The 12716-nt window shown below is 44.2% G+C and overlaps 1 protein-coding gene across 8 annotated transcripts in view; it reads right to left on the bottom strand.

The window, feature by feature from the left end:
• The window catches only part of Fgfr2 (fibroblast growth factor receptor 2), a 101991-nt gene that overhangs the window by 23585 nt on the left and 65690 nt on the right, over positions 1-12716 (bottom strand). For 6 of the 8 annotated variants that reach the window (XM_035442164.1, XM_035442165.1, XM_035442169.1 and 3 more), the window contains 2 exons: positions 11337-11539; positions 1188-1339 (listed from right to left, as the gene is read on the bottom strand). In XM_035442164.1, the coding sequence (XP_035298055.1) occupies positions 1188-1339; positions 11337-11539 (355 nt within the window). The remainder of the gene's footprint in view (positions 1-1187; positions 1340-11336; positions 11540-12716) is intronic. The other 2 variants (XM_035442166.1, XM_035442170.1) reach the window with 1 other exon arrangement.

The following is a 12716-nucleotide window of genomic DNA, read 5'->3' as shown; positions in this document are numbered from 1 at the left end:
ATTGTGTGTCTCAAAGACCCAAGTGAGGCCCACGCTTCCTTCCCCTTTCAATTAGAACTGGCCATCTAGTCTAGGGAAATCTTGTCTTTGTGTTCTTGAATCTCTGCGCTCACGCACGCACGCACACACACAGTGAGTGTGTTAAACATACCACTAACATAATCTTAGGAAGACACTGCCAATATCAAGATAGGTGGGCTAGTTGTTTTCAAGCAAGCTGAGAGTTTATTCCTGTGTATCTGATGCAGAAAGAGCCAACATTTCCACCTTCTGCTACTCTTGAGCTGTATACTCTAATCCTACAAGAAGGAAGCTGTGCCAGGGTTGGTCTCTACCTAGAGGGTAGAAGTTGGTGGGCCACCCTCTGCACCACCAGCTCTGTTAAATACACCATCTTGCTGAAGTTTGCAGTTCAAAGGTCCCTGGTTTACACAAGTGAAAATGAGAGATTCCAACAACCAAGACTTGTGCTTACTCTCAGGAGGTGTAGACCATGACCCTCATTTTATAGGCAAGAAATTCAGAGAACTGAGTGAATCCCTCCAGTCTGTCCAGCCACTAGCTGGCAGAACTGGGACTCCAAATCAGCCCAGGCACAGGCCAAATTACACGGAGTTATGCAGGCTGGGCCATGAGACAAAACAGCTCCTAGCAATGCCCGTCAAGCCTGGGTGGCAACCTTGTGCCTCAACACATAACTAGATACCTCTCTAGCAACCAGAAAGCAAAAGTACTGTAGACCATAGAACTCAGGTATCAGGTATGAGATTTGAAACTGTTCAGCCCAATATCACATGGATAACCACTAAAAACAAAACAAACAAAATCCTTAAGGCAATTTCTAGTAACCAGAAGTTGGAATGTCAGCTTTGTGTTAAAGACTACATTAACCCCACTTTTGTTCCATTTGACTGGGTTTGAATTGTCTAGAAACTCAAACAATGGTAACCAAATGCCATCTTCATTGGTTATTAGATGGGACTTTGTAGCTCTGCTCCAAAGGAGATATTTTTTTAAAAAAAATTAATTCTTCTTTCCAGGAGTGGGTTATTTAGAACTACAATCTCACTCCTGTTGACAATGTCAGAGTAAGACCTTTGCAGCTAAAGGCCATGAAAAGAAAATGTCAATCCAATATTTCCATTTATAGCTAAGTGTTCACTGGAGCCGTTCGCAGAAGTACTCACTTATCTCTGGGGAACTCCCACTTCGGATCCTCCGGCAACTCGTACTCAGAGACCCCTGCTAGCATTGGGGTATCTGCCGTAGAGGACAGGCGAGTCGTTATCCTCACCAGCGGGGTGTTGGAGTTCATGGAGGAGCTAGACTCAGCTGAAACCTGGATACAAAATGCAAAGAGGCAGATGTAACCCTGGTTCTACCTAAGGAGCCTGGAAATGAGCTGAGACCCAGCCAGAACATCAGTTCTTAACAAAGAAAGAGAAAGAAACCAGGCAAACAAAAACAAAAACCAAGCAACAACAACAACAACAACAAAAAGTGAACCAAAATAAAAAGTCAAAGGAAATATGAGGTTTCCCACAAAAATATTTATAGAAGTTTAATCATGGTATTTCTTTTCTCCTCATAATTTTTAAAGACAGCCACTTAAGAATGTGCAGGCAGACCCCATGGCTTCTTCACTGTCTTTTTGCCTTTCCTTATTTAGGGCCCTGGATGACGAAGATATCCTTAGCCCTACTCAGACCACAGATCAATGCCGTGCTTCTGAGATTCACGGACATGAAGGCTGGGCCCAAATACAGGGTGCTGGCAAGGCATGTGCAAGCCCCTGAGTTCCATTTCCAGCACCATAAAATAAAAACAAACCCAAAACCAAATCAGCAGCAGGGATTCACAAACACTTGGCAGATGAGTTCTTCCACTGCCTTTGCCTCCAAAATGTAAAAAGGGCACCTCAAAGAAAGAACAGGAGGGTATTGTGGGAAGGGCATTCTGGTAACTCGGGGTCTTTCATTCAAGGAAAGCCAAGGCCCAGGCATCAGGAGGTCATTCTTCATCTCTCCCCAGTCCTTCTGAAACTTGATGATGCCCAGCCCATTTAGTGAAATGGGCTGGATCTTATCAATTCAGCTTCAGTAAGCAGGACAGTGGACAAGAGTTGAGGGAAAGACTCAGAACCACACAGGAAGAAGGATCCTCTCCCACCTGGCAGCACACAGGGCTTTACCAAGTTACTTTCCGATTTCCCTTGATCTGGAATCAGCCTAGGTCAGACACAGTGTTTATCTCTTAAACACGGGGTCTCTTGTTGGCTGATTCCCAAGAAAGAAAATTTATGCAGAGCCCTACATGAAGGCTATGCCTGGGTATGGCTAAACAGCCTTGGTCTGACTGTGGGCTGCTGGGCACTGCTTTATACTAGACCACTACTGAGACTTTGGCCAAAGACACATGGAATGTGAGGTTAGACAGGAAGTATCCTGGCTTCCATTGCCGGCTTGGTTGGCAATCCTCAGCTGATACAAACATCTCCTCAATCCAACAGGCAAAGATGAAGCCAAAGGAACTTTCACAGGTAGATCCCAAGGAACCCAAAGACCTATGTTCTTCCCAGAACTGTTCCATCTGGCATACCCTTCTACTCTTCAAAAATCCCAACCACCCTTAATGGAAGTGAGAAAAGGCACCTGTGGTATTAAAATCAATGATGTTCAAGGTCATCCTTTGGCTACATAGTGAGTTCAAGACTAGAGACCCTATCTCAAAAAACCAAACAAAAAACAAACAACAACAACAAAAAACAAACAACAACAACAACAAAGAAATTGAAATCAAGGAGTGAATTTTAATGTGAAATTCAATTATCATTTGAAATATACATGGGGATATTTTTGAACCTCTGAACCTTCTGTGTTGTCTTTGGGAAAAGGTGTTTTTTTTTTTTCACTAAAAAATTTCTCTCTCTCTCTCTCTCTCTCTCTCTCTCTCTCTCTCTCTCTGTGTGTGTGTGTGTGTGTGTGTGTGTGTGTGTGTGTGTGTGTGTGTGTGTGTGTGTGTTCGTATGCATATCTGTGGGGAGGTCAGAGGACAATTTCTAAGAGTCAGTTCTTTCTACTGAATAGGTTCCAGGAACTGAACTCAGATCATCAGGCTTGGCAAGCACTTTTGCCCATTGAGCCATCTCACCAACCTCCAAGGAGAAGCTATATCTACATTTTGCTATGCAGACAGGGCCTTTACTCACTGTGGCACAACAAAGGTTGATTTTTTTTTTTTTTAACTAGGAACCAAAGGACTGATTTTGTCCTGTCCTGGAGAAACCACACCCTCAAGGATCCCAATCTCAAAAGCAAATGTAGAAGGGAACAGGAAAAGATGAGCTAGAATCCACCCTACTTGCTTCTTACTAAAACCACTAAGAGGCCCACCCAGAGCATAACAAAGGATGACTCCCAAGCCCCTTCCATGGTCTGCAGTCTGCGTGATGTCCAGCCTCATGGTAGTGAGCTATCCTTATCTGCAGGCTCCATCAGAAACCAGGAGCTTTCTGACAACATCACGATGCCCACTTTCCACTGGCCACAAAAATATTATGAGCTTCATCCACAGAAAAGGGACTCAGAGCTTCGATTCTGGAACAGTGTTGGCCTACCATGCTTCCCTGCAGCCACCTGCCTGACTTATTCTGAATCAGGGTCATAGGTTATGCTTGCAAAAGGTATGTAAATTTATTTGTTTTTTAAAGATCTTTCTAGTAGTCCTTCCACACAAAAAGGTAAACAAACAAACAAACAAAAAGCATCATTTACTGTAAAAAAAATTCATGCCAGGGGATCAGAGGCAAGTAGTCATGGCCAAATTAGTAACTGTCAGCTCAGTAATGAGACAATACAGGACCCAGAGAGCAAAGAGCCAGGGGGAGGCTGTGTGCATCCCGGACACTCTTCACAGGACCATCAGCTTGGCTCTGCATCACTGGACCCCCAAAGTTCCAGAACTAAACTGTCAGGAACCACTGTGTGCTAGGACCAGTGAGGGGGGGACACTAATTGGGAAATCTCAGGAGATCACAGTGCTGAATGGTGTTAATGCTGATAAGCCAGTGGCATATCACAGTTTCTGTGGCTTGTCCCTGGGGCCAGTGCTCACCCTGGGGAAGCTTGCAGGATGGAATGCCACCACAGGCATTTTGTGGAAGGATAGCTAAGGCTAGCAGTGGTCACCTTTGGGGAGAGAGATCAAGAATTGGGAGCAGGGTAAGAAACAAGCCTTATTCCAGAATTTTCTATATCATTTAAACTTTATTACCATGGTCTTCTGTTTCTTTTATGTTTCAGTAGAAGTTCTTTCTTTAACTAAAATATCATTTGGAATAAAACAAGCATGAGCTAAGAAAAAAGGAAGGCACGAGCTTGAAATACGCAGATTTCAGTTAGAAAACAGCAAAATCTTTGTCTCCACCCCTCTCTTGTGCCGCCAGCCTGTTTTGTGATGTTTCCACATCCTTCAATATGTGTACCCAGTGACCACCCAAGGCCAAGCTGTCCTGAGTCTGGTGGGTTACATCCTGGTCAATGGCACAATGTGCTCAAGGTCAGATTCCCGAGTCTAAGTCCCAGTTATAATCCACACTAAGTGTGAGTCTCAGGAGGTCTCAGTCCCAGCTCACGGAGCTAGCATGACAGAAGGAAGACAGCACAAGCTAAGCGCCTGCTGCCAAGCTTGGACAGCCATAGCTCATCAGCGTGCTGTGCTGTGCTGTGCTGTGCTGTGCTGTGCTGTGCTGTGCTGTGCTGTGCTGTGCTGTGTGGGGTTGTTGTGATGTTATACAGGATACTGAATGTCCGATTGGCAAGATGGGACCCTCAGCTGCCAGCCAGGATGGCCTGGGGCTCCAGGAAGCAAGAGATTTAAAACAATGTAGGAGTTAGTTAAGTCCAGGGCAGATGAAGGAAGGCTATGGGGTAACAAAGTCCTGCTGGTGAATATGACTTAGTGGCTACCTCTAATCAAAGAGATTTACCATCTGGTCTGACATTAACTGCTCCATGGAGAACCTCTGACCCAATGGGAATGCACATCACAGCCTGTGGCACAAGTTTACCATATAAACACACACACCCCCTGCAACAGCGCATCTCCACAAGGTTTTAATGTTTCAAAATGGAAAGGGGGAGGCGAGGAACCAAAAAATAACATGGAAGAAAAAAACCTTGACAGTCTTTGCTGTAGCCGTTGCTATTAAAATATAAAACTGTGTTTACATGTGGGAATTTTGTTCAGTATAAAGTGCAGATTCAGATTCAATGTACAAGTCTGGGAAATACCTTTGTAAAAAACACACACAGAGAGAGAAAGGGTAAGAAAATACCCCAAGTGTCTGAACATACAGAGTCTGCTCTCCCTGTCCACAGAGGTACATCTTAATTTTACCTCCATGCATTTTACTATACATTTAAAATCCCCTCTGGGACTGTAAAGTATGACTGGCTTTCTCTTCACTCCCCTTTCCTCAGAAACTCAACCTGTCTGGAGGGCTTGGCAACACTCCGCCAGGGGTTCCCTGAGGAACCCTGTGTTTCAGGGGCTCCTTCCCTCTGAATCGTGGTCCTGCCGCCCACCATGGAAGTCACTCGTGTCCTCAGAACCATCATATTATTGGTTTTACTTCTCTTCTTTTTAAATTATAACTTCCCTCCTCAGATAGTCTTCAATCTTTAATCTAGAAACTTCAATTTTGGAGCTTCCCTTTCAACACGCTTAAAAACATCCCAGTGTTAGAAGTCACTTATAAACAATAAATGCTAACACTCTAGTAAACGGTTTCCCCACCCAGCCAAATCTTGGCAGGCGGTTTTTTAAAAGCCGTGCACTCTTCACAGTCTCCAATTCGGCTGCCTTACATGGTGGGATCTCTTTACCACGTGCCATAAATCAAGCTTTTTAACTAAATGTGCTTTTCATATATTTCCACAGTACATATGGGAGATTAAGGGAGGAAGTGGGTTTTCTCCCCATTTCTTTTTAAAGGGCCACCAAGAAATAGCGGTATCTCTTTATTCTGAATTAAGTTGACATCCAGAGGAAACTTCACAGATGACAGCAGAAGCAGGCAGAAGCAAAGACACGATGGCGAGGGATGAACCATGTTTGTCTTATTCCTGAGGACTAACACATAACCTTGGACCACAACAGACTTGAGATACCCCCTCTGGCTCCCAGGTGGTGGATAGAGCCTTCCACATCAGAACAGAAGCCCAGGGTGCACATACTTCTGCCATAAGTCTAGCTCCACACATCTCTAAGGCCAAGCACTGCACCACACCAAGCGTCAGGGGACTTTTAGGGGTGGATTTTTCCCCTTCTATAACAAAATCTAGGTAATTATCCAAGCTTCCCCTTAAACAGCCCCTACCACCCGCAGGTACTTGAATGGCCTACCACAACAATAAAAGTACCTTGTTCAGGAATTCTGATTATATTTAGACCTCATCAGAAAAAGTCCAGAGTAGATCTGGGTCAAAGAGGCTGAGAGAAACGACAGGCTGAAGGGGGGGGGGGTGGCAGGGAAGGCGAGAGATCTCTATAAAAGGGGAGACTCCACTAGGGTCATCCACAATTAACAGTTGTCCAAATGTTTCTAGAACCAGCATACTGCAACACTGGATTGGCAACATCATGAAGGGGATTCCGGATCATGGAGCTGAGCTGCTAAGCAGTGATTAAGTCAGAACTTACTTTCGATGAGTTTGGTATACTCCAATACCATGAATACCTTGCTGCCATGAGAACAGCCCTGGAACCCAGTGTTCCTCCATTCCACCCCTAAGAACCATATGGCTCAAAGGCATGATGAAATTGTTGTCTGGTTTTCTCGGCTACCCACGTCAATGGTTGCAGCTGAGAACAGACACAGCTGTCCCTTGTGAGACTGGGAGATGGGTAGGCTGTGGATTCATCTGGACACAGCCAATCAACAGCTAGCTGAATCTCCTCCATCTTGCCCTACGCAAGCTTCTGGCTTCAGAGGAAGAGCTGACAACCCTGTGAAACCTTCTCATCAAACACAGCACCGCCTTGAGCAAGGTTTCCTCTTCCTCTGTCCCTCTCTACACCCATGCTCCCTGTGACAAGGGACCTGTGGAAATAACAAGGCAAACCCCTCCCCTTAGACTCAGGGGTATACAAAGACCATTTCTCATTGGCCACTGGTGGTCCAATTTGCTCGCAAAGTGCCTTTCTCCGGGTTGGCTACTGCCATTGAACACACCATGTACCAAGAAGTAGAGGCAGGTGAGCAGTGCCTACAAAGTGTCCCATCCTGGCCTTGGAAGGCAGGGATGAGTCCTCATTAACAGGGAGATCCCAAGAGCTACCAACCTCTAAAGTTGTTCTTCTTTCTCCAAGCATCAAAGTGCATAAAAAGTCTCCAAATTAATGTTTATTAGAAAATGCTATAAAGAATTCGATACTGAAAACAAGCAAAAACCTATATTTTTTTGCCTCAGAAAAAAATAACATAAAGTAAAATATCTGCTTGAAAGAAGTTCATGGCAGGGAAGTAAACATCAAGGAGAAAGCAGGGCTGAGAAGGGGGTGGTTCAGTAGCTAAATAGCCTTCCTCGACCTGAGAGCAATCTCCAGAACCTACATAAAAAAAAAAAAAAAAAAAAAAAAAAAAAAAAAAAAAAAACCAGGCATGGTAGCCGACACTTGGAATTCCAGAGGATCAGCCCTGGGGCTCACAGGTGACACAGCCTAGTTGGCTGTTTCAGGCCAGGGAGTGAGAAAGTTCTCACTGCAAAAAACCAAAAGGGGTAGGGAGTGGACCACACCTGAGGTTATCATTTTACCTCAGCACACATCTGTACACACCTACACACCTGCATGCATGAATTCACACACGAATAAACAACACGAATAAACACACCAACTTTTCTTGTTCTAAAACAAAGACAAGGGTGAAATGAGTGGAGAGAGGCTGTGAGCCTCTATGCTGTGAAGGTCAAGAATCAGGGCCAGGAGGATCAAAAGTAGACTCTAGCTGCACCATCTAGGAGCTCGCGCCAACACAAAGCGAAGCCTAGCCTCTGAATGCCTGGGAGCACCCATCCTCCAGACGTCTGATTACAGGCTCATCTGTCGCCAGGTAAAGGCATGCTTGGCATCCCTGTGGTATTCACTCTGTCATTAACCTATCTTCAGGCCTTTGTGGGACTTTTCCCTCTAGCCACAGCCCAATACCCTCTTTATCCAGATACAAGATAAGCATCTCCTCCTCCCCACAGGGGGCTGTGCTTTGGAAAATCCTTGGGAAGAGAGGTACCGTACACTCTAGGAAATGCTGGGGTACATCAACACCCTTTCAACTCATTTATCTCTCAGAGACTTATTTATCCAGAGGGCCTGGTGCTCACACACTTTTCTTATACAGTGTGACCCAGGTGAAACATTTCAAAAGGACCTTGCACTCAATGGCAAATGGACAGGCTTTATCTGACCTGAAACTGGCTCAAATTATTATTATTATTATTATTATTATTATTATTATTATTATTATTATTATTATTTTGATGATGCTGGGGAATGGACATGCTAGACAAACACTCTACCACCACTGAGCTACATCCCCAGCCCAAAAACCCTAGTTTAGGCCCATGCACTAAAACAATGACTGGTTTAAGCTGTACTTCTAAGTAAATGACAATGAATGAAAGAGGAGGGAAATGAGAAGAAACCCAAAGTTTCCCTTTGGGTGCACAGGTGATTTGAGAAAAATGGAGAGCTTAGGTGGAGATGGACAATGAAGAAAGTCAGTTGGCCAAAGAGAGAGGAAGACATGACGAACACATGTGTCAAGGGGAACTCAAGGGCATCTGCCTTCTTCACATGAAGCAAAAGGAAGAACATGGCAGCAGATGTGAAATTTTCTCTTTAAAAGATGATGGTGCCAGTGAGATAACTCATCATGTAGGAGTACTCAACACTGAGAGTCCCACCTGTTTGATTCATGGAACCACATGGTGGAAGAAGGCCCTGGCTCCCATGTAAGTTGTCCTCTGGTCACCATAGACATGCTATATAATGTGCATGCCCACCCACTCCCCACCCCACCCCCCCCCACACAAACACTCATAAGCATGCACGTGCACGCGTGCGCGTACGCACTACATAAATTTTTAAAAATGTAAGACAGGTTTTCTTTAAAAGTGATAAGGGCTGGAGAGATAGCTCAGTAGTTAAGAGCTCTTGCTGCTTTTGCAGAGGTCCCAAGTTCCAGCCCCAGCACCCATATTAGACAGCTCAAAACTACCTCTAACTCTAGTTCTAAGGCATCAAAGCCCTCTTCAGGCAACCCAAGAGCTCCTGTACACATGTATAAACATAAATACACATTAAAGATGAATTTTTTAAATTATGAATTAACTATGGGCCAGTGGCCCAGCTATATCTAGTTATAGATTTCACTTGTTCCCCCTACTGTAAGAACAAATAATTTTAAATAAAGGTATCATTCCCTTTATTTAAACTCCCTATGCCAGAGTTCCAATACGGAAGATGTTATGGAAGATGAATGGTCGAGGGATAAGAGATGAGGAGAGGCTACTACCTAAACCCTTGGCAGTACCTGGCCAGGTAAAAAAAAATATCTTATGATCAGACTCTCCCTGCAACTCACTGGGCAACAAATTAACTCCAGCCCCATCTTGCTTCTCTAGTTCCCCAAATGACATTAATGTCATTCAGACTAGCAACAGCATTCTCAAGAACCAGAAGGAATCCACCAGGCCTCTTTGATCCCCACACTCAACACAGTTGGTCATCGGCTGCATCTGACATATGCTCCAGAGTTTTTCCCAAGCCTCTCCAAGAAACACATGTTGGAAAGGAGGCTGAAAGGACCTGCTCAGCATGTAGTGGGAAGCAGGGTTGAGAATAGCCAGGTCTGTGCCCAAGTCACTACTGGCCAGCTGGTTCCCAGTCCCTCCTAGAACCTTGTCTACAGAAAGGACCTTGCTAGTCGAAGGTTCAGGAAAGGCAGAGTTGGGTCAAGCCCAGAGATTCTTAGAATATCACATAAGCATCACCTGTTTAAAATGCAAACTTCCAGATCCATTCAAGATTTACTGAATAAGAATCTTGGGCCAAGACTAATGAATATACAATTTTAACAAACACATGCAGGTTCTACAAAGATGTACAGTGGACCCCAGCCAGTGTTGGCCATTTCAGTTTCTACTTAAAAAATGGCAGTCTTATCAAAATCAAGTTCCATATCCTTTCACAAAGATTTATATCCACCGATCCCCGGCCCTCAGTCTCCATGAGAAAGCAGAAGAATTCCAACATTTCCTTTCCCATCTACTTTTAAGGGCGTTGTTTTCTGGAACAGTGAATGTTCCATCTTGCCTCATCTCCCCCAAAGCTAGTCATCAAAGACCAAGTTCAAGGTAAAAGGTAACTTTCTCCCTGTTCCATATATCTTATCTCGGAACTGGAGACATGGCTCAGTAGTTAAGAAGTGCTTCCTGTTCTTCTAGAGGACCAGAGTTCAACTCCCACCACCATGTCAGAAAGCCCCCAACTCCCTGTAACTACAGCACTAGGGGATCAGACATCTTCTTCTGGCCTCCACAGGCACCTAAACACATGTGCTTATCAAACACACACACACACACACACACACACACACACACACACACACACACACACTTGTGCACACACATACATAAAATCATCCTATCACTGAATCCTTAGCCACATCTATACCCTACAGGCAATAATATAAGCATACAATGTTATTTTAAAAACCAGGCAGATAGCCAAAACCCAGTTTAGAAGAAATTGAAGTCACTCTTATGCAAGCAATCATTTAGTTGTACCTCCAGACTGTGTGTTACTCATCTCTACTTAAAACAATAAAGCAAACAAGCAAACAAACAAACAAAAAAAGAGTCTTTTTCCTTTTCATGGTGGATGCTCCATCTGAATATCCAAGCCCATTTTATAAAGAAGCAATGTATCCCAAACAAAAATACCTATTCTTCCAACAGACTCCTGTCCTTGCATCTTACCACCAACCCAGAGGACACTACCTCCAGAGTAACTGCCCATCCCACTGAGCAGCTCTGATTTGCACATTGCTGTCCTTTCTGCCTTTAAAATTGGACCCCACCCACCAACCCCAGAGCTGTCCAGTGACTTGAGGCTTTAAGTTCCAAATGCTGATTGATCCTCTATATGGTGGCAAGTTATACCTACATGTTGAAGCTCACAGAAGTTAGAGGGGGAAATCAAAGCACAGGAAAAGATCCTAGAGCTGGCTGGGTGATAAAGGGGAATAAGTTTCTTCAAACTCTTTATCTACTTTCTGTTACCTGTCTCCGCAGGGGGATGCGCTTGGTCAGCTTATGCACCGCTGGCTGGCTGCTGAAGTCCGGCTTCTTGGTTGTGGTCTTCATTCGACACAAGATGACTGTCACCACCATGCAGGCAATTAAGAAGACCCCTATGCAGTAAATAGCTATTTCCAGGTAATCTGGGGAAGCTGTAATCTCCTTTTCTCTCACAGGTGCTAGATTTCAGATCACAGGAGAGGAACAAATAAGCAGGCCACAGAGTTAGGATACCAGAGGGATGCATCATAGTATATCTCAAGGAATCACTCCCAAAGCAACAAGGGCTTCCCCAACAATAAGTCAATGCAGAAGGATACCCAGATGCACAACAGCCTTGTGCTTCCTGCCTGGGCCTCTCCAAATGCTAACAAATAGCCAAGGGCTCCTCAGTTTATCAACACAACCCAGGCAGCCACCTTCTCTAGCCTCAAAGGGCATCTGCGACCAGTGAGTAGCTGATATCAAAATGTAATGGAAGACTACAAGGCCACATTCCGCTAGGCCACTGGACAGAGCAGGATATCCAGGCCACCCACTACAGGAAGGTGTGGCAATGATGCCACAAAACATAACCCAAACTGAAACTGTTAAAAAGGAACACATCCACTTTTGTTTCAAGGAGACAGGGACAATGCTTTGCTGTTACTAAGGGAGGCACTTCAAGGGAAGGCTCAACAGGTCCCCAGAGGATCACAGCTCCACAGGGAGTTCACAATCATCTAGTAGGCTTGCCCAAAAAGTTTTGGTGAGTCCCTTCACACAGTCCAGAATATTATTCAATTAAACAAACAGATGCATCAACCATGATAGTCACATACATAATATATATGCAATACCTAATAACCATTAAAATGTTTGTATATCCAATTACATTAACTTGTTACTGAACCTTTAAAAAATATGGTACTGCATGTGAGTAGAGACGTGATTGATTTAACAGGTTCTTCTGTCAACAGTATTGGTTCTCAAATGGTCACTCTACAAGCAGTGTATTCCCAAACATTTTTATCGTGAAGCTGCATTTCCTTAAGGGGGTAGTGCTGTCAGGCAAATTGGTTAAGAAGTACCAGTAGGGCACTTACAGAGCACAGCATTGCAAGTACAAGCAAGCTCAACAGGAGAGGCGTCTCTGTTTTATGAATAAATACTCACAGAGCAGATTCATAACCAAAGGGGAAGATGGATGCAATGGTTATTATTTTAAAGCTTATACATTTTAATCAGAAAAACAAATATTTGCAAAGATAGTCAAAACTCTCAGCAGCACATACAGCACAAAATGAAATGATCGATTTATTTTTTACAAGCTATAAAACAAGCATGCAGTAGGCATGGTACTCTAGAAACAAGGCA

The sequence above is a fragment of the Cricetulus griseus genome, chromosome 3 (genome assembly GCF_003668045.3).
Source record: "Cricetulus griseus strain 17A/GY chromosome 3, alternate assembly CriGri-PICRH-1.0, whole genome shotgun sequence".
In the NCBI taxonomy this organism is placed as follows: Eukaryota; Metazoa; Chordata; class Mammalia; order Rodentia; family Cricetidae; genus Cricetulus; species Cricetulus griseus.
Note: the sequence above shows the minus strand (reverse complement) of the source record. Positions and strands in the feature narration are given on the sequence as shown.